The 21909-nt window shown below is 41.7% G+C and overlaps 2 protein-coding genes across 3 annotated transcripts; both read left to right on the top strand.

Moving 5' to 3' along the window:
* The first annotated feature begins 38 nt into the window (after positions 1-38).
* On the top strand, positions 39-12527 carry LOC134426690 (acyl-coenzyme A synthetase ACSM4, mitochondrial-like). 2 transcript variants are annotated; one of them, XM_063171909.1, is made up of 14 exons: positions 39-211; positions 4505-4770; positions 5551-5761; positions 6200-6407; positions 6809-6952; positions 7365-7521; positions 7976-8055; positions 8746-8869; positions 9587-9667; positions 9793-9894; positions 10794-10921; positions 11020-11119; positions 11715-11834; positions 12231-12527. In XM_063171909.1, the coding sequence occupies exons 2-14, from the start codon at positions 4570-4572 to the stop codon at positions 12315-12317; spliced, it is 1743 nt and encodes a 580-aa protein (XP_063027979.1). In that variant the 5' UTR covers positions 39-211; positions 4505-4569; the 3' UTR covers positions 12318-12527. The 2 variants fall into 2 exon arrangements, with proteins under 2 accessions (XP_063027979.1, XP_063027978.1); XM_063171908.1 differs by having other exon boundaries at positions 39-277.
* Positions 12528-12772: 245 nt separating this feature from the next.
* LOC134426687 (acyl-coenzyme A synthetase ACSM4, mitochondrial-like) lies at positions 12773-21153 on the top strand. The gene is made up of 14 exons (XM_063171900.1): positions 12773-12963; positions 13502-13759; positions 14216-14426; positions 14819-15026; positions 15142-15285; positions 15532-15688; positions 15976-16055; positions 16800-16923; positions 17435-17515; positions 17626-17727; positions 18082-18209; positions 18909-19008; positions 19837-19956; positions 20836-21153. Exons 2-14 carry the CDS (start codon positions 13559-13561, stop codon positions 20920-20922), a joined length of 1743 nt encoding a protein of 580 aa, XP_063027970.1. The 5' UTR covers positions 12773-12963; positions 13502-13558; the 3' UTR covers positions 20923-21153.
* Positions 21154-21909: the final 756 nt, after the last annotated feature.

Below are 21909 nucleotides of genomic sequence, written 5' to 3'. Positions count from 1 at the left end.
ATGGTGTAAATGATTACATGAAAAAAAGTTACTCCACAGAAAGCATTCTGCTGCTTGGTCTGTCTTGTGCCACATTCTGTTCTCATTATTTCAGAAGAAGTAAAGTCAGAGGGGTTTCACTCCAAAACCTTTATGAAGGAGTTTCCAGGTTTCACATCTCCAGGGAACAGCTGATCTTACAGTGCCTCTTATGGGAAACATGTCCTAGCAGGTGAGTGAAATGAATGAAGAGGATCTCCCCCTGCAGCTCCTGATCTCTCCTGTCCACAGCAGAAAGGTGAGGAAAATGTTATTTATCTGCACTCTTTGTGTTGATGATCACTGAGCAAAGCAAATGGTATTAAATCAGGAGTAATCATTTTTGAGTCTCACTCCTCATTCTGAGACCTTTGCCATTACTGAATCTTTTCCTCAGTTTGCTGTATTCATTTTCACCTCTATATTTGCAGGTGAGAAAGTGCTAAAAACTTGAAGGTTCTCACAGTATTCTTGGAGGATGTTTTTGTACAGCACTCGGGAATCTCAAACTGCAAATGTGTTTCATCTTGTCAGTCTTGAATATCATTTCCCTAAATATTCCTAAATATTTTCTGTCCCTCCTCTTTCTCTCATAGGCTATTGTGTAGATTTTGTCATTCTAATGCTCTGGAATAGGCAAGTTACAGCTAAATCAGAGAATTAGAGCAGACCGAGAAAGGAGAAACATCTGCCTAAGTGATTAAGGATTGTTTACAAGTGGTCAGTGTTTCTCTGGACAATGTCCAAGGATTGTGGAGAACACCATGAATTTCTGCTGCTTTTGACAAAATATCTCTCTGGGGGGGAAATCTGCATCCAGACTATTTATGTTGGCAGACAGCACTGAAAAGATTAAGTTGTGTTAAGTTCTGGGTATTTGAACTCATTTGCCTGATGGGCAGAACAATAAGGTTAAATTAACCTGTATAAGGTTCTGATAAGGAAAAAGGCAATAGTTCCAATGTTAAATAAGTAACTTTTCTTGAGGAATCAAATGTCACCAATGCTGAAATCTGTGCATCAAAGATTTGAGAATAAACAGCTACAAGTGAAGACATGGGACAAGGGGTAAAAGACATAGGCAGGCCCATGATCTGTTTTTTTGGTTCCTGTGGGATTCCTAGAGATGAAATTTCCTTGTAGGAAATGTTTAATAACATCTTTTGCTGTTTCACCTTTGTGAGCAGAGGCAAAGATTGCTCCTGAGAATCTTCTATGGAAACATATATACATTTGAAGCAACCAAAAGACACATAATGGGTCACATGCTTTGCCAAATCTGTAAATTGTGAAGCCCTCCAGGATTTACTCCTGCCCCAAGAGACAGCAGAGAATATTTCTGGCAGTCAGGGCATGTAGTGACATCGTGTGTTAGTTTGTTTATTACCTTCTCTTAGGAATCCTGGCAAAGAAGAATGAGAATGTACATACATGACAAAATAGGGATGCTGTTCCTGAGAAAGGATAAAGATTAAAGTTTTAAGCAAGGAGTATAACTGGTCATTAGTAACTGTCTCCAGGAATGAATTTTCAGCTCCCTCAACAATACCTGTAAAATTAGCAGAATCAGCTACCAAATTAAAAAGTCATGTAACAAAACAAACAACAGGACTAAATCTTAATTATCTTTATCAAATGTTTAACCTAATTAATGGTTTGTAACAGTCTGAGAGAGAATTTTAAGTCCCAAATATTTCTAGGGTGATGTTTGCTGTGTCTTTTCCTCTGTAATGGTCAGTCCAGCTTGTTGGGTGGCTGTGATGGTGACTTTCAAAGTTGAATGTAAAATGGATCATTTTTAGCTGCAATAAGTATATTATCCATATAATGATAAACAATTGCTTGTGGATGATTCTGGTGAAGGGGTGCCAGAACTTTACCTTTATGCATTTAGGCTTAGGTTTACTAGGCTTTTGCTTTATATCTACGAAGTCTGGAGCAGCTGTCTTACCATTAGGGATTTGCATGAGTGCTTTCCTTGCTGCATTTTTAATATCATCAGGCACTGGCTTTGGGAGGTTTGCAGCCTAATCTTGGGGCTGGGTATGAGCTCCCTCCCCAGCTGAGTGTTCTAGTGTTAGCATTGCCTGTGCCTGGTCCTCAGCACTGTAAAGCAACAACTGATTCAACATGCAACAATTGATGTAACAATCTCTTCCACCCCCTTTCCCACAGGGTGAATCCAGCCGAAGACAGCAGCACAGTCATCACGTGCTGTATGTCATGAGGGGTTAAAAGATATGCAATGAAAATAGCTTGCATTCGACTGCTGAAGAAAGGAGAAGCCTGTCCATAGCTTTCGGCAGCCTTACAGTCTTTGTATTTCCCTGTAGGCTCGAGGTTCCCATCTAGGACCAGCTCTTCCCCTTCTGTTCTTTACCATACTAGTCTGGCTCTTCTGCCACGGATCAGTGGAATCACTGGCTCTAGAAGGGATTAGGTTTTCCTCTGAGGAGGGCGGAGGATGCAAGCACAGTGTTGTTATTGCTGGAAGGGAAAAGGCAGAGCTGGTGCTCGGGCGCACGCACAGCCATGGGGACATTGGCACGGCCATGTTGGAGAGCAGCGCGTCGGGGAGCACGGTGGGCGTGGCTCTGGCTGCCCGGGAGGGGCGTGGCCCGGGGCATGCTGGGAGTTGTAGTCAGGAGCGGTGGGGTGCAGTTGAAGGGGGACCGTTGAGGCAGCATGGTGCCTCTGGTGGCATAGACGTTAGCAGGGTGGTTAGCAGGTAATACAACACGATATTCAGATGGACAGGAGAGAGGCTGGGGTGGTGAGGAGCAGGAAAGGCAGGGGGGATCCGAGAGGGATCCCAAGCAGAGGACGCAGAAGGCAATGCAGGGTAGCTGAGTAACTTGTGTCGAGTTCCATTGTAGGGCAGTCTGCGGGAGGACAGGGGAAGGAACACGAAGGGGCAGGGGTTGCGATTTGCACTGCTTCTGTGTCTGGGACAGGTTGCACCCTGGCCTTCCATCCCCAGGGTGAGGGAGTTAAAAGCAGTCTCGGTTTGGGAAGGGATCCTGCACAGTGAAGTGGCCCCGGACCCCCCGGATTCCTGCCACACCAGCAAGGCCAGGGCGGGGCCGAGCGCCGGCAGTTGCTGCTCTTTGGCTTTGAGCGTTCTGAGAATCACACAGAAAGCAGGCACACCACGAGACGGTCCCTCTCGGTAGCTAGGTCATAAAGCGTGACGCCCACAAAATTCCAAAATCCCACAGAGAAGATTCCACAGTCCGTGCCGTGTTGTGCAGCGCCGCACGGGGCCGAGCCGGGGCTGCAGCCGGTGAGGCACAAGCGGCCGGGCTGGGCAGGGCCCTGTGGGCGGGTGAGAGCAGGGCCCTGGCTGCGGCAGAGCCTGGCACAGCGCTACTGGCTACAGTTGCCAGGAAGTTCCGAAACACCCAATTTAGAGGGTTTTAACTCGTGATTATTGGCCTGTCTTCTGTGGACCGCCAAGAAAAATTTAGAGTTATTGTATTTGTCCCTGTCTAGTCTTGACAATTTTATTCCCATAATAACCGGGATTAGGTGGGGTATGCCCACCGGGTTGGGCTAGGAGCAGCAGGAATAAGTGTCTCTTTTCTCTACTTACCTGCTTTTTCTGGCAGGCAACCAAAAGATCTGACTCCGAGGGTTGCTTGTAACCATGTCAGGCCTGCTGATTTAATCCACAGCAGAGAAAATAAAAGGTCCTTATGACTGGTAAAACCCAGTGAAATCAAACAGAAGATCCCTCGATTTGAGGTCCCTGTTTGGGCGCCAGTCATTGTAGTTTTCACTCGCTGCAACCCGTAGTTCAACTTAGCCGGGGAAACTGACAAAAAAAGGGATGGGAATTATGGTCTTGCCCAAAAAAAAACCCCAAAAAACCTTTAATAGCAAAATAACACACATGGAATCTGCAGAGTCTGGGGACATGATCCAAAGATGGGGGGGAGGGGATGTGGCAAATATTACAAGGTATAGGGATCTTCTAAGGACAAGGATCCTGTCAGGAATGTGAACTCAGAACATGACCTTATTTGTAAAAGGTACTGAAACAACTGAGAACAAGAACCAGAAACCTGATCCAATATAGGATAGATCTGTTAACATATTGGTTCCCATGACCCCACTCTTCTTGCCATGAGAAGTTTTTTTCAGTGTCCCATTTCCCATGGCCTCAGGCTGATGCCCCCTGCCTATGCTACTGAGGTTAAGCCACCATTTATTCCAGCTGGATGAGATTCCACTGTTGTTCTTTTTGTTGCAGGATTCATAGCAACAACTCCGCTAATTTTATTAAACTCAAGGTGACTGTGCTTATTCCTTCTATATACCATAATGTTAAATATTCACGTCACAAAAATACAGGTAACATGATATAAAACGAGGATGTGTGTAAGCAACCTATTTATTCAAGATGGTTTGCATTCGTTTATCCGACATCGTACATGGGACAGCCTCCAATAACTGGATTCGCTTAATGTCTTTTCTTTCATTCCAGGTGACTGATTCCTTAGATGTACCCCTGATTCCTTCTCCTCATCATCTGATAAAACATCATTTATCATGAGGACATTTCTTAAATCCTGGATTCCTCAGTGTTTGTGGATTCTCAGGTCACCTTCCAGAACATTTCATGGAAACAACCGGCTTCTTACATCTTCCATAGCTTCCCATTTTGAATCTATAATCCAGGGTGAAAAGGAAGTGCCAGAATATTTCAACTTTGCAAGTGATGTCTTAGATAAGTGGACACAACTGGAAAAGGTAGTATTTGTCTTTTATTTTATAGACATTGAATTGTAGTTTAACCCCAGCTGTCAACTGAGAACCACAGAGCCCCTGGATCTCACACACACACATCCACACACATCCAGCGGGATGGGGAGGAGAAACAGGAGGAAAAAAGGTAAAACCCGTGAGTTGAGGAAAGAACCGTTTAAGAATTGAAATATAATAATAATAATCATCATATTAGTAGCAGTAGTAGCTCACTGTCCACTGGTTGATGCCCAGCCCATCCCCAAACACCTCCCAGCAAACTTCCTCCCAGGTTGTAAACTGAGCAGGACCTCCTGTGATGTGGAATATCCCTTCAGACAGTTCAGGTCAGCTGTCCTGTCCACGATCTCTCCCAGCTTCTTCTGCAGCTCTTTGTTGGCAGAGTGTGGGAAACTGGAAAGTCCTTGACTTACAGTAAGCATTGCTTAGCAACAATTAAAGCATCAGTGTGTTATCAATACTGCACTGATCCTGAATTCATAAACCACACACTTTATCAGGACATAGTAAGGGAATTGACTTCATTCCAGACTAAATGAGGAGACAATGGAAAGAATGTCAGATGATACAAATCCATTTTCCTCATGGGTACTAGGCAGTATGGGCTGCAGAGTGGAAAGCATTATTTTATTTTGGTTATCAGAAAAACAGGTGTCACTCTAAGAGAGTGATTGCCAGAGATGGTTTGCTTATTTAAGCGTTATTTTGTATTGAAGTGAAACTTTTTAAAGTTTTTCTTCTTATTATGTCTCTTATGTGTTGAAGGAGGGAAGAAAACCAGCAAATCCAGCTTTTTGGTGGGTCAATGATAAGGGAGAGGAGGTGAAGTGGAGCTTTGAGGAATTTGGCTCTCTGTCCAAGAAGGCAGCCAATGTCCTTTCTGAGGCCTGTGGTTTGGGGAGAGGAGACAGAATTGTGGCAATTCTGCCTCGTGTTCCTGAGTGGTGGCTCCTGAACGTGGCCTGCATGCGAGCAGGTGAGTGACTCACGGACTCGGTGGCTGCAGACAGAAAGCAAACAGAGCCTACAAGCCATCTATTAGATGAGGGTGAAGAAAATGCAAACAGGAATATTCTGTTGGGGCCTCTACAGCTGCTCTTTTGGCTAGAGGGAGAATTGGCTGCACCCACACAGGAAGCACTGACATGGTCCAGTCAAAATCAGTGAATTCAGCCAGTGAGGGCTGAATGGCTGCAACCAAAGGCCACACTTGGCCACATACATTGGAAGGGAGCTGAATTTATCATGGAAGAACTTATATGATTTGAGTCATTAATAATTCAATAGATCTATTTTGCTCTGCTTTTAAACTGATAAACATCCATGATGGATAAAATCAGCATCAACAGAGAGACATAATCAAGTCATTTTGGGAAATGCTGAGTTTTCTCAATTGCCTCTTGCTTTTTTCCAGGAATTGTCTTTTTTCCAGGAACATCCCAACTAACTGCCAAAGACATCTTATACCGACTCCAGGCTTCAAAGGCCAAGTGCATTGTTACCGATGATGCCCTGGCACCTGTAGTGGAATCTGTCCTGTCTGACACCCAGTTCCTGAAAACCAAACTCATTGTAGGCCAGGGGAGCAGGGATGGGTGGCTGAACTTCAAAGAACTCCTTGCGTGAGTATCCAGCTCTTTTCTTTCCAGTTCTTTGAGGTTTTGGGAGCTGTATCATTCAGGTGACATTGCTGAGGTGTGGGGATAATTTTCAAAATATGAATGAGTTACATTTCTGTCAACTTGCAGCACTGTGATTACACTGCATTAAGTACATCTTCATGCAACCAGGTTTTGGGACCCAAGTTTAGGTCCTTCAGCTTCTTCTTGCTCTTCACCCTTGTGATTCAGAGTATATGTGACAGGCAAAATGTGTTCTCTGACTTTTCCCTGTGATATATAATGGATTTAGTAAGATCATATAATTTGAGGCAGCTTTCCTGTTGATCTCCTAAACATTAAAAATACTGCTTCCTTGGTGGAAAACTGCATGCAGTGACCAGAATACATAATTTCTTCTGAAGGGCTGCATCTGCTGAACATATATGTACGAAGACGAGGAGTAACGACCCAATGACTGTGTATTTTACCAGCGGAACTACAGGCTTCCCAAAAATGGTGCTGCATTCCTACTGCAGTTATGGCATTGGATTTGTAACCACTGGCAGGTATTACCTTGCAGTTCCACCCAGGGTCTTGATTAAGTGCTGTGATCAGCACTAAACTGAACACGAGACCATAACATTCCAGTAAATGTAGGCATTTCATCACTGTAGGATTTGCAGCTTCTTCATCTTTGCTCTCTCATAGTGAAACCCTTGTTATTAAAACCTTCTTGAAGGCCCAGGTGAGCTCATTATGTGCAGAGTTGTGTCACTTGCAGGGCTGAAAGCAGAGGAGCAATAAGGAGAGCATCCCTACAAGCACACCAGAGGAAGTCAAGTGCTCTCATGTTGTGTCAACCTTTCCTGAGAGCCAAAGCAACCTTGGGCTGTTTCATTATACCTTAAAAGTTAAATCTGTGGCTTGGTGCTGATTTGCTTTCCCTGAAAATCTTTTTCATCTCTGCTTTTTCATCAGGCATTGGCTAGGCTTGGGTCCTTCAGATATAATGTGGAATACCTCTGATACTGGCTGGGCAAAATCAGCCTACGGCAGTGTTTTTTCACCATGGATCTGTGGAGCCTGTGTCTTTATACACCATATGCCAGTGTTTAAACCAGAAATTATTGGAACTGTGAGTAATCCCTGCATCCCAAGCAATCCAAAGGTACCAGAATGCCTATTCCTCTTCCCAGCTCTTTTTCAAAACCACTCAGCTGGATGATTCCCCTCAACACTGGCCTCTTGTGTGGGGCAGAAACCTTGACTTTCCCAAGAATACTGGAAAAGTTGTAGTAGTGTTCCTTATCTCAATTAGGCTTGAGCCTGGGAAAAAGACACCTTGGAAACCCCCCCAAAAAACCCTTAACTGGAACTACTGCTCTCACTGGTCCTTCATTTACATGAGTGACTTCTGTTGAACAGAAAGTTCCATATTGTGCAGGAGTTGGACTGCCTGGTACAGTATTTTCATTGTTTTTATCTTGCAGACATTTGAGCATGTAAATGGTGTTAATCACCTGCACATTCACAAGGTCAGGCCCAGCATTACACTTTCTTTTCAGCACAATAATTTCCTATTTCTCTAGACTCTCTCAAAATATCCCATCACCACCTTCTGCACGGCTCCCACCGGGTACCGCATGCTGGTCCAACATGACATGAGCAGGTACAGCAGGGAAGGGAGGGAGGCTGGGGTACAATGCTGGGACACCTCTGCAGGCTTAGGTCCTTGGGTTCCTTAATTCTCTTTTACAGTTCAAGGAAACCTAATTAGCAAAGCTTGCTTGCTCTCAGTAAAGAACACTCTCTTTTCAAATGTGAGAAGAATTAGCCACACCATAGGCTACCTGGGCTTCAGGACTGGCTCTTTGAATAGACAGCACAGAGGAAACAAAGGAGATTTTTTTTTTAAGCTGTCACTTCCTCTGAATTTAGGCTTCACTGTTCAATTGAAGTCAAGGTTTTGGGCAGCATTGGATCAGGGAGTTACTGGTGCACCATGGAGCTGTTCTCACATGCTTGAGAATGAAGGGAGCAGTTAGAGGAGTTCCACTTGCTGAGAGTTACTTGGCAGCTGTTCTTCCTGACTTGTTACTCTGTAAAATACCCAGCTTGTGAGAAGTGGTTTGCAAGGGGTTTTCACATCTTGGTAAGGTACTCATTCTTGTCACATAGGTCTTTCATCCTACCAAAAGCCAGTCCAGGTTTTAGCAGAGAGCTCAGGCTCTGTCATCCTATTCTGCCTTTCCTTCAGTCTTAGGTGTACTTGGAAAGCCGAGAAAGTCTGTTTAGTTAAGGTTGCTCACTGCTCATTTTAGGAGTTAAGAGAATTATTTCATTTGCTCTTCCTCACAAGGTACAAGTTCTCGAGTCTGAAGCAATGTGTAACTGGAGGGGAAGCTCTCAATCCTGAAGTGTTTTCCCAGTGGAGAGCCCAGACAGGGGTGGATATCCAGGAAGGATATGGCCAGAGTGAAACAGTACGTTTGCATTAATTCTTGTAGTATACCCATTCAAAGGTAAGACTACTAGAGCCATGGTGTCCTTGATAAATCAATGGAAAAGGTTAGAATCGTTTGCATGATTTAAAAAACTTTGTATAATTATGATTATACAGTTCTAGAATCAGCAAGCTGCATATTCTAGATAGTTTAGACCCCTGCAAAAACGTTGCCAGAGACACTTCACATCAAATAAGTTGTAGGAGATCTCTTTCTCATCTTTACTTCAAAATAACCCCTGAACACATAATTTGCTCCAACTCTCAATTTGGCCTGTCTGAGTTTTTAATGGCAAATATTAAACCAGCTCACATCCCAGACTTCTCTGTAAGTGAACATTAACAAAACTATTAAGAGCTAGATCTCAGGCTTTCTCTCATTTTGCCCTTGAAATGGTTCCAAATTAATTGTCCCAATATTGAAATAAGATCTGTAATAATAATCTGCTGTCCTGCAAAATAAAAGTCAAGAGTTTGCAGGACAATCCACTGGCTCAGACTCAACAGAACAAAGCTCTCACAGGTCTGACCTGAAATGCCTCTCAACCCCTCAGGTGTTCTCAAAAAACCACAGCGCTTTGGTCCCCATTTAGCCCTTGTCACACAAACTCATGGAAAGATGCCTAATGCAAACAATAACAAAATTTACAAGATATTGCAACAATTTTAAAAAATATTTTAAAAATCTATTCTGCAGGTGGCAATCTGTGCCAATTTAAAAGGAATGAAAATTAAACCTGGCTCTTTGGGAAAACCTCTTCCCCCTTATGATGTGCAGGTATGTGGCAGTTGTGGGTAGAAGAGTAAGGCAGTGCTGTGTCCCTTCTGTGGCCTGCACTGAGCTGCAGCAGATGTTCCTGTGAGCTGATCAAAGCAGCCCTGCTGTGTGTGTCCTTTCTGCAGATCGTAGATGAGCAAGGGGCTGTGGTGCCTCAGGGAGAAGAGGGCACCATTGCTGTCCGGGTGAAGCCCAAACGGCCCTTCTGTCTGTTCTCCGAGTACTTGGTGAGCCTGACTTGCTGTGCCTGTGTCTGCTCAGGCACCCAGGAGACACCCAGGGCAGAGGTCTGCCAGGAGCAGAACTCCATGCAGAATTCTCAGAAAGTCTCCCTGGGTTACTTGAGGACTTTGAGCCTGATCAGTGTGTGGTGATGCTGAGGGGCAGGACATTCTTAAGAAAGCATAGACCCAGGCAAACTTAAAGACATTCTCCCCTGCAACTGAACTGTCATAATTAATAAGCTATCTATGTTTTTAATCCTTTTCTGAACCCACATAATATTTGGATATTTGTGGCATACTCAAGTAACAACTTGTAAAATGTAATTGCTCACTAGGGGACAAGAAACTTCTACAAGACCAATACTATAGCTTCTGGTTTTCATTCTGTCTTCTGTTGTCAAAGTGTTTTCTTGTGTGACCAAGAGGTTACACTGGATGTAGAGGTCCTATAGGTCAATGCAAACAATGAAGTTTTCTTGCAGGTGACCTCATTTCAGTTTTGATCCTGTCAGTTAAGGGTAAATAGTTTATTTTGACATGAGGTTATTGTGGCAACCTCTTCCAATGATAAATCATCTCCCTGAACAGAGTGGGTTACACATTTTTGTGGGTCACACATTTGCTTTGATGGATGGGCATTTTGATAGAGCACAACTTTTCTCTCTAGAACAGAAATCTCTACATACATTCTTTAGTGTGTAGTGCTCTTTCCCACCTGCTACACACTTCAGGCACCAAACTGCTAATCAATATGGCTTTTTAGTTGAAAACATGACACAGTACTGAACACACTTATTTTGAGAACAACTGAAAAAATTATTTTTGTCATTTTTTGCATCACTGCTAAGGAAATGCATTATGTTTCAGTAATAATCAGGTACCTTTTCTGAAATTGTTGCCAGGATAATCCAGAGAAAACTGCTGCCACTCTGTGTGGAGATTTTTATCTCACTGGAGACAGAGGCTTTATGGATGAAGAGGGATATATCTGGTTTGTTGGAAGAGCTGATGATATCATTAACTCTGCTGGGTAAGGCATCTCCTGTTAGATCTGCCTGATGAAATGCAGCCTGGCAAGGCCAAGGACTGGTCCCTGCTGCTGGGCTGAGCTGTCTCTGTGCTCCCCAGGTACCGCATTGGCCCCTTTGAGGTGGAGAGTGCATTGATAGAGCACCCAGCAGTGGTGGAGGCGGCTGTGGTCAGCAGTCCCGACCCAGTGCGAGGGGAGGTAAAGCAAAATAGGGAAAAAATATCCTTAAAAGAAATACCCTTTCTACTAAGTATCAACTTCCTTATAAGTACCAGGCTTCCCTGGAATTCAATCTGTTGAATATTTCAAAAATAGGCTAATTTTTTTTAATCCATATCTTAATCAAACTTTCAATATCAGAATTATTTCTTTGTTTGCCATTTTTATGTGGAAAAATATTTTAGCTTTCCATACTAATTAAGACATGTTTTTGTCTAAGCAATGAAATTTTGATTATTTCTTGTTTTGTCACCTAGTGCAGTGTAGCAGTGACATCCAGAGTGTTTCATTTTTGTTTTACATTTTCAACTTTGCAACATTTCTTTGAGCAACAGAGTCAAGATTTTCATCTTAATTAGGATATAACTTAAAGGGAAATAAGAAAAAAATCCCCTGCTCCAGAATGGGTCCTTCATAGCACAGCATTCTCTAGTAATCAGCTAATGAAAAGGGAAAACAAAGACAAAGATCAAATTTTGGCATTCTGAATTTTGACATTCACTTTTCAAAACAAATGTATTCCCTTATTGCCACCTCTGGAAGTTAATGGAACCCTTTCATTTTTGTGGCACAGGTGGTCAAAGCTTTTGTTGTTTTAGCTCCTCTCTATGAATCACATGATCAAAAAAAATTAGCTGATGAGCTTCAACAACATGTCAAGAAGGTGACTGCACCATACAAGTATCCAAGGAAGGTAAGTACAGCCCAAAAAGACAGGTTCTCTCATTGTACCTGAAACTGAGCATTTGTTTTCCCACCTCAGCCCTTCTTCAACACCTTTCTGACAAACACTCCAACCAGAGTTAGATAAAATAAAGTAGATGACAGGGTCTGCTGCAGCTGCAGCCTTGGGTTGGCTGTGTGAGCTCGAATGCACCCAGGGGGAGGCAGTGGTCGTGAAATTTTACTTCATGATGCCCAGTCTTTCTTTCATGGAGTACTGGGCTTTTCACAGCAGCTCAAATGGGCAAGGCATTCAGTCAGCATTTCATGCTGACTCTGCAGCTTCCCATCCTTTTATCCCCAACCATAATGAAAATGTGTCTTTCCTTCAGCTGGGAATTTAAACTGATGTATTTTTGCCTTTCAGGTGGAGTTTGTTAAGGAGCTGCCAAAGACAGTCACTGGGAAAATCCAGAGAAATGTTCTAAGGAGCAAAGAGTGGGGAAAAGCATAAAAAGAGCAAGAGTGATCTGGAAAACAAGGAGAGAAATATTCTATTACCTGTACCAACCATAAGACATCAAACATGGCACATGTTTATGACCTAGAACACGGGGAAACATGGCAAAAAACAAACTGTGGAAGAAAAAGTCGACAACACTCAAACAAAGTGTAACTACAACTCTTAGAGACATAAAATTAAAAGAGAAATTAATAAAAATAATCTTTGTCCTGTGGTGGCTATCAGCAGCACATTAATATATTCTTGTCAATAACTACCACTGCACCATTCTCAAACTCTTTCAGAGTGGGACGAAAAACAATTTCTTTTTAATTCTTCTCTTCATTATGATGAATTTGTGATGTACTTAAATGGTTAAAGTTGAGGCAAAAGAAGACCCAAAATGCTCTAGGTTAAGGTGCAAATGACGCACAATTAACAATGTTGTAAATGATTACACGAGAAAAGTTACTCCACAGGAAGAATTTTGCTGCTTGGTCTGTTTTGTGCCACATTCTGTTCTCATTACTCCAGAAGAGGTGAGCAATAAAGTCAGAAGAGTTTCACTCCAAAACCTTTATGAAAGAGTTTCCAGGTTTCACATCTCCAGGGAACAGCTGATCTTACAGTGCCTCTTATGGGAAACATGTCCTAGCAGGTGAGTGAAATGAATGAAGAGGATCTCCCCCTGCAGCTCCTGATCTCTCCTGACCACAGCAGGCAGGCCAGGAAAATGAGTAGAAAAGTCTCTATCTCAAACTTAGGGGCCACAGAATAAAGTGAAGGCTCTTAGGATTGATGTGGTGAATGGATGGATCAGTCAGCAACTGCTGGGGCTAAAGCATTGAGATTTTTGATGGAATTAGTTTGGAAACAAGCGGAAAAGAAAAAGGAATTGAGAATCAGATACTGCATGTATGAAGCAGGAATATTCTTCCAATGTAAAGAATAATATGTGATGTTGTGTTTTACTATGGAGAGTTGTGGGCAATTAATTTAAAAATTAAAAATATGAGGAAGGAGGATAGGGAACTTTACATTTAATTAGCATGTTAAAATCATCAGTCTGGTTCTGACTAGCCAAGTGACTTTAATGAAGAACTCATTAATTCATAATTGGATTGTCTTTGGATAATCTCAATATTATTTTTCTGGGTTTTTTTGCTGGTTTGGTTTTTGTTTGTTTGTTATTGCAGGATTCATAGCAACAATTCTTATATAGTGTACAGCATCTAGACACATAGTCTTCAGCCATGAAGCTGCTGTTGAAGTTACAGAAACTAAAACTCTTGTGGACTCTGAAGCCTCCTAACAGGACTTTCCATGGACATCCCAGGCTGCTTTCCTCTGATGTATATTCCCAGTATGAGTCCATCAGACAGGGCAAACAGGAAATACCAAAGTACTTTAACTTTGCAAGTGATGTACTGGACAAATGGTCTGAGATTGAAAAGGTAGGTGATCTTCTGTTGTGCCAATGAAATACTTTAATTTTAAATTTCATTTGAAATAAGCTGGAACTTCTTCTTTATAAAAGCAATCAGTTGCCAAGTAAAATTTGCATTAGGAAATTATACAAAAGTTCATTGTTTCTTGCTTTATTTATTGTTATTTTGTAGGACCATTAATGCACAGTGAAAGGGTTAAACTGAAATAGGATCCAGACTAGGACTTGGGTCTGGAGACAATTAGGCTGGTAAACATTTCAAGTTCAGAAAAGGAGAATCTATTTGGAATAACTGAGCTTGATGAACAGCAAATCCTGATCCTTTAGGGACGAGAAAAAAAATAGCTAATATGCCAGCTATGTCAAATACTCAGATCTTCCGTAATTTGCAGATGTCTGTGCATTATTATTTCATGGTCTTTCAGAAGGAAATCTTTTATGTTTAAATTCCTATGTTTCATAGGCTGGAAAGAGACCATCAAACCCTGCTTTCTGGTGGGTAAATGGTGAAGGAGAAGAAGTGAAGTGGAGCTTTGAAGAGCTGGGGTTCCTGTCTCGGAAAGTGGCCAATGTACTGACTAAAGAATGTGGACTGCAGAAGGGAGACAGGCTTATCCTGATCCTACCACGAATTCCAGAATGGTGGCTGGTCAAGGTGGCTTGTATGAGAGCAGGTCAGTGAGGTCAAATGGTCATTGCAAATCAGTTGAGAAGATCAAGAATGGATATGGTTTATCAAGGAAAAATAGTGTAATAATCCAGTGAGTGGACTGGCTGCCAGGCAGTCCTGAAGGGTTTTCACCAGGGGCCATAGGAGAAGTAGCTCATGCAGTGGGCAAGAAGATGCCAGAAGGCAGGGAAGAGCCATGGAAGCCACCAGGCAGGTCCACATTTCATTCCTGACAGGAGAGTACAGACATCTGCATTAATCTAATCTAAGTGTTTGGCTGGGGAACACCAGGGCAAATCTGTATCAGAGATCAGTTTGGGAATATTTAATAGCTTACGTTCTTAGAAAAGAATCAGACATAGAAAAACACCAACACTAACTTTATCTGTCTTCCAGGAATTGTCATAATCCCAGGAACATCCCAGTTATCAGCCAAGGACATACTGTACCGACTCCAGGCATCCAAGGCCGCGTGCATCGTTACCACTGACAAACTGGCTCCTGCAGTGGACTCGGTGGCATCCCAGTGCCAGCTCCTGAAAACCAAGCTGATGGTGTCCAAAGGCAGCAGGGAGGGATGGCTGAACTTCACTGAGCTGTACCAGTGAGTGTGACTGAGCGCCACTGCAGTCACAAGGACAGAGCAGACCTGTTCCCACAAGCACTCATTTACATCAACTGCAAACATTGAAGTTTTAATTCCATTCTCCTTTTTACAGAAATCAATCTGCTGACCATTCCTGCATCAAAACAAGAATTCAAGACCCAATGATGATCTTCTTTACCAGTGGAACTACAGGTTCTCCAAAGATGACTCAACATTCCCAGGGCAGTCTTGGTTTCAGACCCCTTTTAAGTGAAAGGTATGAAAGAGTTAAGCCTGGTTGAACATAAGATAATTGAAGCTGCATAGTACAGCTATTGTAAAAAAGTACTGAATAAGAAATACCAGTGTACATCCCCAGCCTTTCTCCCTTTGAAATCAGAGTAAAAACTCCATCAAATTTCTAGGGACTAGGATCACCCCAGTGTCTCAATCTTCCAATTAATATCTCTTACCCTCTTTCTGGGTATATTTTATTTTTACTTTTTTTTTTTCTCTCTATCAGGTACTGGTTGGATTTGACTCCCTCTCAAATGATATGGAACACTGCAGACACAGGATGGATACTAACTTCAATAGCATCTTTTTTTGATCCTTGGGTTTTTGGATCATGTGTCTTTATACATAACCTACCACAGACTGACTCAGAAGTTATCCTAAATGTAAGGGAAAAACTCATGGAAATGTATTCATCTGCAGAAGGCATGCCAAAAACAATTCTTGAGAGCATCCACAGATTTCATGGGAGTTGTGTTTGAGATATTGTATTTGTTGTGTAAAGTCCTAGTTTCATTTTTTATTTTATACAGAAGGGAACAAACATGCAATCCATTCATACATTTTGCTCATAGCTGGTGAGCACATGAACAAAACTCATCCAAACACAGCATTAAATGCCTGCCATTCACTCTAGTGCTTCACATGTCCTTCTTATTGTTTAACCCTCTAGACTCTCTGCAGATTCCCAATTGATGCCCTGGTCGGTGCTCCAACACTGTTCCGCATGCTGGTGCAAAATGATCTGTCCAAGTATGTAAAAAAATTATTTAGCAATGTTTAATTTACCCTAACTAAATTAGTCATCTCATATATCTAACTGCTTGACCCAAACTAGGGCAATAATTTAGTTGAAAATATCCTTGATGAGAATCCTTGACCATCATGCAAAATTTGAGTTTTGCTGAGGTTTTTGATCAGAGAAACTTGATGTTTTCCCTCATAAATTTGAGACTTACGCTACTGTACTTGTGAGTATGAAACTGAGAGTCTGTTAAATACTTTGTCATAATTTTTGTCTACCACATTAATTGTTCAGACTTTGGGAAGGACTTCATCCTAGAAAATGCATGTCAGCATAACTGTGAGGGAATTATTTGTTGTGGCAGTTGTACCTCACCCCCTGTTCCAGTTCTCACTGCCTGTCATTGTTCCTTCCTTCCCTTTTGAACTTTCTTGCTTGGCCTCTTGCAGAGGGTCAGCAATCAGGGCCCTGGCTCAGCAGATCAGTATTGGCTTATTTATAATCCCAGCTGACTTCAGCAAAAATTTTATTTTTCACATGTTTAAGTCTGACTGCTACTTATGGAGAGTGTTGAGCACAGAGTGATATCTTGTTGTATTGAGAGCAGAAGGAGCAGGGCCCCTCTGATTTCCCCACTTTGTGGCACTAACTCTCCCAGTAAACAGCTCTCCCATGGTGTTCACCCTTGCCTGCTCCTGGTCTCCCCCTCTAGATTTAAGTATTGCCTTTCTTGTTTTTAACTCCCTGTGAAGATACAAATTCCTGAGCCTGAAGTACTGCATAAGTGGAGGGGAACCACTCAACCCAGAAGTCATGGAGCAGTGGAAGAGCTACACTGGGCTGGACATCCATGAAGTGTATGGCCAGACTGAAATGGTACATCTGTAGAGACAATGGCCTATTAAATCTCTGGAATTTCTTTTTGCTCTAAGGTTTGCTGTAAGAACACATTCTGTTTCCTCCTTCACATTCCTGTGAATGTTTCAGTAATTCCCTTCCCTGGTAACCCCTGAAAGAACTCCCTCTCATGGCTCTCCTCACAGAACCTGCCAGGAACGTGAGGGTTTGGGAGGGAATGTGCTGTAATATTTCCACAAATGTCCTTAAGCTAATTCCAAGTAACAGTGTCAGTCAAGAGGGCAGAGTTTGAATCTAAGGGAAGAAGACTGGTTAGCAGAGGACAGGAATTTTTCACAGAGATTGGGAACAGGATTATTTCAGGGAGTTTTATGATTTTGTTTATACGTACCATACAGCACTGACATATAGGATCCTATAAATCTTAATTCCTTACTTTAGAATTAATCTAGAAACTACATTTTTGAATTAAGTGTGAATGTAGCACTTTTCTTCTGAAAATCTTTGGTTTGATTTTGATTTTTTATAGGGAGTAATCTGCTCTATTTCTAAAGGAATGAAGATTAAACCTGGATCAATGGGGAAAGCAGCTCCCCTTTATGATGTTCAGGTTTGTTGACTGCTCTTTAGATTCTGTCATGGGGGAATTTTGTTTGGTTGGATTTGTGTTTGGAGTTTGTTTTTCCATTGGACTAAAATGAGAACTGTTTTTCATTCTAGATCATAGACAAAAATGCCAATATCCTGCCTCCAGGACAACAGGGGGAAATTGCTATCAGAAGCAAACCTATAAGGCCACTTGGTTTTTTCTCTGAATATTTAGTAAGAACTTTATTTTATTCCTTACCACCACTACCAATCTCCCCAAAAGCTCTCCAATTACATAGTGGTCCTAAAGGCTGGACATTTTTCACCATTTTATTATTTATTACATGACTAATTTGTTTATTTGAATTGGTGGGTGTTAGAAGATGAAAGAAAATAATTTAGGATCAAGTTAATTTTTTTCTTAAAGAATAGAAATTATTTTAAACCTATTTTATTGTATCTTATAGCAGTATCAGTACATCCTTGACTGAAACATTAAGTTGCAGTGCACTTGTTATGTATGTTATAGCATAATGTATAGCAAATGCATGCTCAAAATCTAAACTACTGCTTGTAAACCACTTTAAGGACAACCCTAAGAAAACTGCAGAAAGTGAACGTGGGGATTTTTATGTCACTGGAGATAGAGGGACTATGGATGAAGAGGGATATTTCCAGTTTATTGGCAGAGACGATGACATCATCATTTCTTCAGGGTCAGTCTGCACACACCCATTCCAAACCTGCCATTGTATATCCTCACATGTTGTGTTGTGTATTCTTACATGTGAGCTTCTGGCATCATAATCCTGTGACAGGAATGTATTGACTTCTTGATTTTGGAATACTTGCTGTTATTATTAGCTTTTCACAGACCTGGAGTATCGTCTCTGTGATGACACTGTATCCATTTCTTCTGCAACATCTCGTGTGTTTCAACAAAGAATGAGGACTTCAGTTGGCAAAGGGGGAATGTTTATCTAGTTTATTTTTTGACAAAAATTGAATCAACTTCTATTGGATTCAAAGAGCTTTTGAAACAATTTATTTTTAACATGTTGAAAGGAAAGAACTTGATATGGTATGATGTGATCCCATAACATGGCACAGGCTGCTGCTGCAGACCCCAGCCACAGGGTGGGATGGAGCTCCAGCCTAAGAGCCCCAAGGAGAGGGGACAGATGGAGAAGTACCCACAGCCCCAGCAGTCCTCTGCCACAAACACCACTATGAAATGCTCCTACTTCTAACCTAGCCAGCTCTCCTATATTGCCTAAAACTTGTATAGCTGGTTATTGATTTGTTGTGGCATTGTTTTTTTTTTTTCCTCAACGTGAAAATTTAAAAACTTTTGGTACTGTTTTTTCCAGACAAAAAGCAAGAGCCAAACCTCATTTTTCTTTTTCCTGACCTAGGTATCGCATCGGGCCATTTGAAGTAGAGAGTGCCCTGATAGAGCACCCAGCTGTGGTAGAAACAGCTGTTGTCAGCAGCCCAGACCCCCTCAGAGGAGAGGTAAGGATGCTGAATGGAGGGGGAAAGCAGTGCATTTGTCCAAATATGCAATGATATCAAGGAATTTCTACTTTATTGAAAAACTTAAAGCTCTAAGGCAATAATGTCTTCTTAGAATCATGGAATTGGTTAGGTTGGAAAATACCTCTGAGATCATTGAGTCCAGCCATGAAGCCAGCACTGTCAGGTCCACAAATACACCATGTCCCTGAGCACCACACCTACTTCCATCATGGATAACCTTAGTGGGGCTGACAAGCAAAATCCCTTCCCATTTACATGCCTTTGTTCTTCTGATGTTTTTTTCATCCCAAGGTCCTCTCTGTGGAGAACACTACTGTGATGTTTACTTTGCCCTTGTTCTTAAGCATTTGTCTATACAATTAAATTGCCATTTATGACTCTTGGTGTAGCCAAAGTTCTACTGCACTTGCCTGAGAACTAGACGTGGGCTGCAGGTGTGGTAAATGCACAGTCCTGTGCCAGGATAAGAGTGCTTACTGTCCTTAGTTTGAACTTCAGAGAGAAACAAAATGTCCCTTAGCTTCAGAGAGAACTCCACAGAGACACATTTTATTGCCCCTTCCTCTTGGCTGCTGCTGAGAAGGGAAAAGGGTCTTATTTGTAATGAGGGCACAAAAACTGTCCTTTGAACTTTCCCTTCTGCACATACACATGCAGAAGCTGGCACAATCATTTCTTATTCTGTGCTGGTTTCTCTGTTCCTCATGACTGTTGTGACTCTGAGCAGTGCTGCTCTCTGGTAACTGCATATCAGCCCTTAAATAAAGATGGTGTCAGATATCTTTTGTTAATTTTACCTTACAGGTTGTGAAAGCATTTGTGGTTCTGTCCCCAACCTTTCCATCCACTGACCTGAAGAGCTTAACTCGTGACTTGCAGGACCATGTTAAGAAAACTACTGCTCCATATAAATATCCTAGAAAGGTAAATATTTCTGAGAAGAAACTTTAAAACAGGGTACCCTTCCCTAAATCTCAGGAGAATTACCATTTAGATTTTCATGATTCACTTGAAAGAGACAGCAGTAAAGATTCATTTCACTGGCTCCAGAAGACCTTTCCTAAATAACATTAGTTTAGAATGTTTTTCATGAGTTTGTGTAAAGTACTTGTTCAAACTTCTCAGAATTTTCTAGGTTTTGTATATCCCAGTCAGATCTCCATGTTCTAAGTCAGACTCACAATCATAATTCTCCATTTTGTGTTTAACCTTCAAACAAGCACTTCCAATGCCTTTAAGGTAGCATATGACTGAATCTAAATAAGTTTTTATCTACTGATCATCACAATTAATAAACTGACACAAGGCCAAGAGGATACACTTGGTGTTTCTTGGTAATCCCAGCACCACAGGAAAAGATCTACTGCAATGCCTTGGCTAACTTGAGCAGAACTCGCAGACCTAAGAACCATTAAAGACTTTGGGGCTGTAATATCCTTTTATTTCTTCTTTTTGTCATTCATCTTTGACCTCTGATACCATTCAGGCATTTGCCCTTCTGCTGTGAGTTACTGCACTCAGTTTGGCCAGCTGAGAGGCAGCTGTACAGATGTTTGGCCAGCTGAGAGGCAGCTGTGCAGATGTTTGGCCAGCTGAGAGGCAGCCGTGCAGATGTTTGGCCATCTAGGCAGCCCCAGAGATGGTTTCACAAGTGGCACAATGTGCTCTTTGGTTTGGCTTGGATTTGAGGCAGGCAGCTCTTACTGATGGGAGCCCTCTCAGTTTTCCACATATGCTTGGAGAGTTTTGGAAAACCAGCTCTGCAGAACATGCTGCATTGCCTTCTCTCTTTATTTTATCTAGGTGGAATTTGTCAAAGAGCTGCCAAAGACAGTCACTGGGAAGATCAAGAGGAATGAGTTAAGAGACAAAGAGTGGGGACGGATATAGCATTGTTTGGAATTTAACAGAACTTCTTCCATTCCATTAGCACTATAAACATTTCACTACTATAGCTGCCATCATTCTGATCTCTTTTTGTTAAGTGCCTGAGCATTTAAAAAAACTACAGGTAACATCAAGATGTAATATTTGTGCCTGCTTGCTGAGTTTCCAATGTCAGTACCTGACTGAATTGTATTATTCTGGGTGAAAAATAAAATTTTCAATAGACAACTTCAATAGCCTTTCCCTTTGAGACTTCCTCACCATCCCTCTTGCAGTCCAGCTTCTATTTGATGTTATTCTTGAGAGACAATAAAAAATATAATGCCCACATTTGAAAAGGTATTTTACATCAAATATATTTTGATTCACTATTTCCTGAGAGTTTATCCTGACATCCAAAGCTTATGGAAAGGACGTGATGACTGGTATGATCACTATATGGGTTCCAAAAATGCAACATTATGAAGAGTTTGGAAAAGAACATCTTTTCTGGTGCCACTGGATAGTGGCAGTAAAAGTCCTAAAAATGCATTGTTACAGATGGGGGTAAGCAGCTTTATTGGATAGGTTCAAAATCCACATTTTTGGTGGTAGGATGAGAACATCTTTTCTTTTGCAAGTGTCTTGTCTCTTCCAAGCACTAGCCAGGAGTGGAATTCTCAATGCAAGGCTGGAAGTATTCTGAAATAGATATGAACATAAGATCCCATCTTTTGCTTTTAAGACCCCTCTGAGGTAAATGAAATTGGAATTGAGATTATGTTCAGTATGTGAGAAATACTAGATGATGCTGTTATGCATAATGAGAAATTAGTTAGTTGTAGAAATTCACAGTATGTGCTTAATGTTGCACATATACCTATATATGGTATATATAAATATATGGGGTTTGTATGCAGTTGGCACATAAAACTGCTATGCTTGCATTAGTAAGAAAGTTAATATTTAGTTTTATGTCTTGAAATGCTTAATGCATTTCCAGAATGAGTT

The sequence above is a fragment of the Melospiza melodia genome, chromosome 18 (assembly GCF_035770615.1).
Source record: "Melospiza melodia melodia isolate bMelMel2 chromosome 18, bMelMel2.pri, whole genome shotgun sequence".
NCBI classification, from domain to species: domain Eukaryota; kingdom Metazoa; phylum Chordata; class Aves; order Passeriformes; family Passerellidae; genus Melospiza; species Melospiza melodia.
This window is presented reverse-complemented; position numbering and strand designations above follow the sequence as displayed.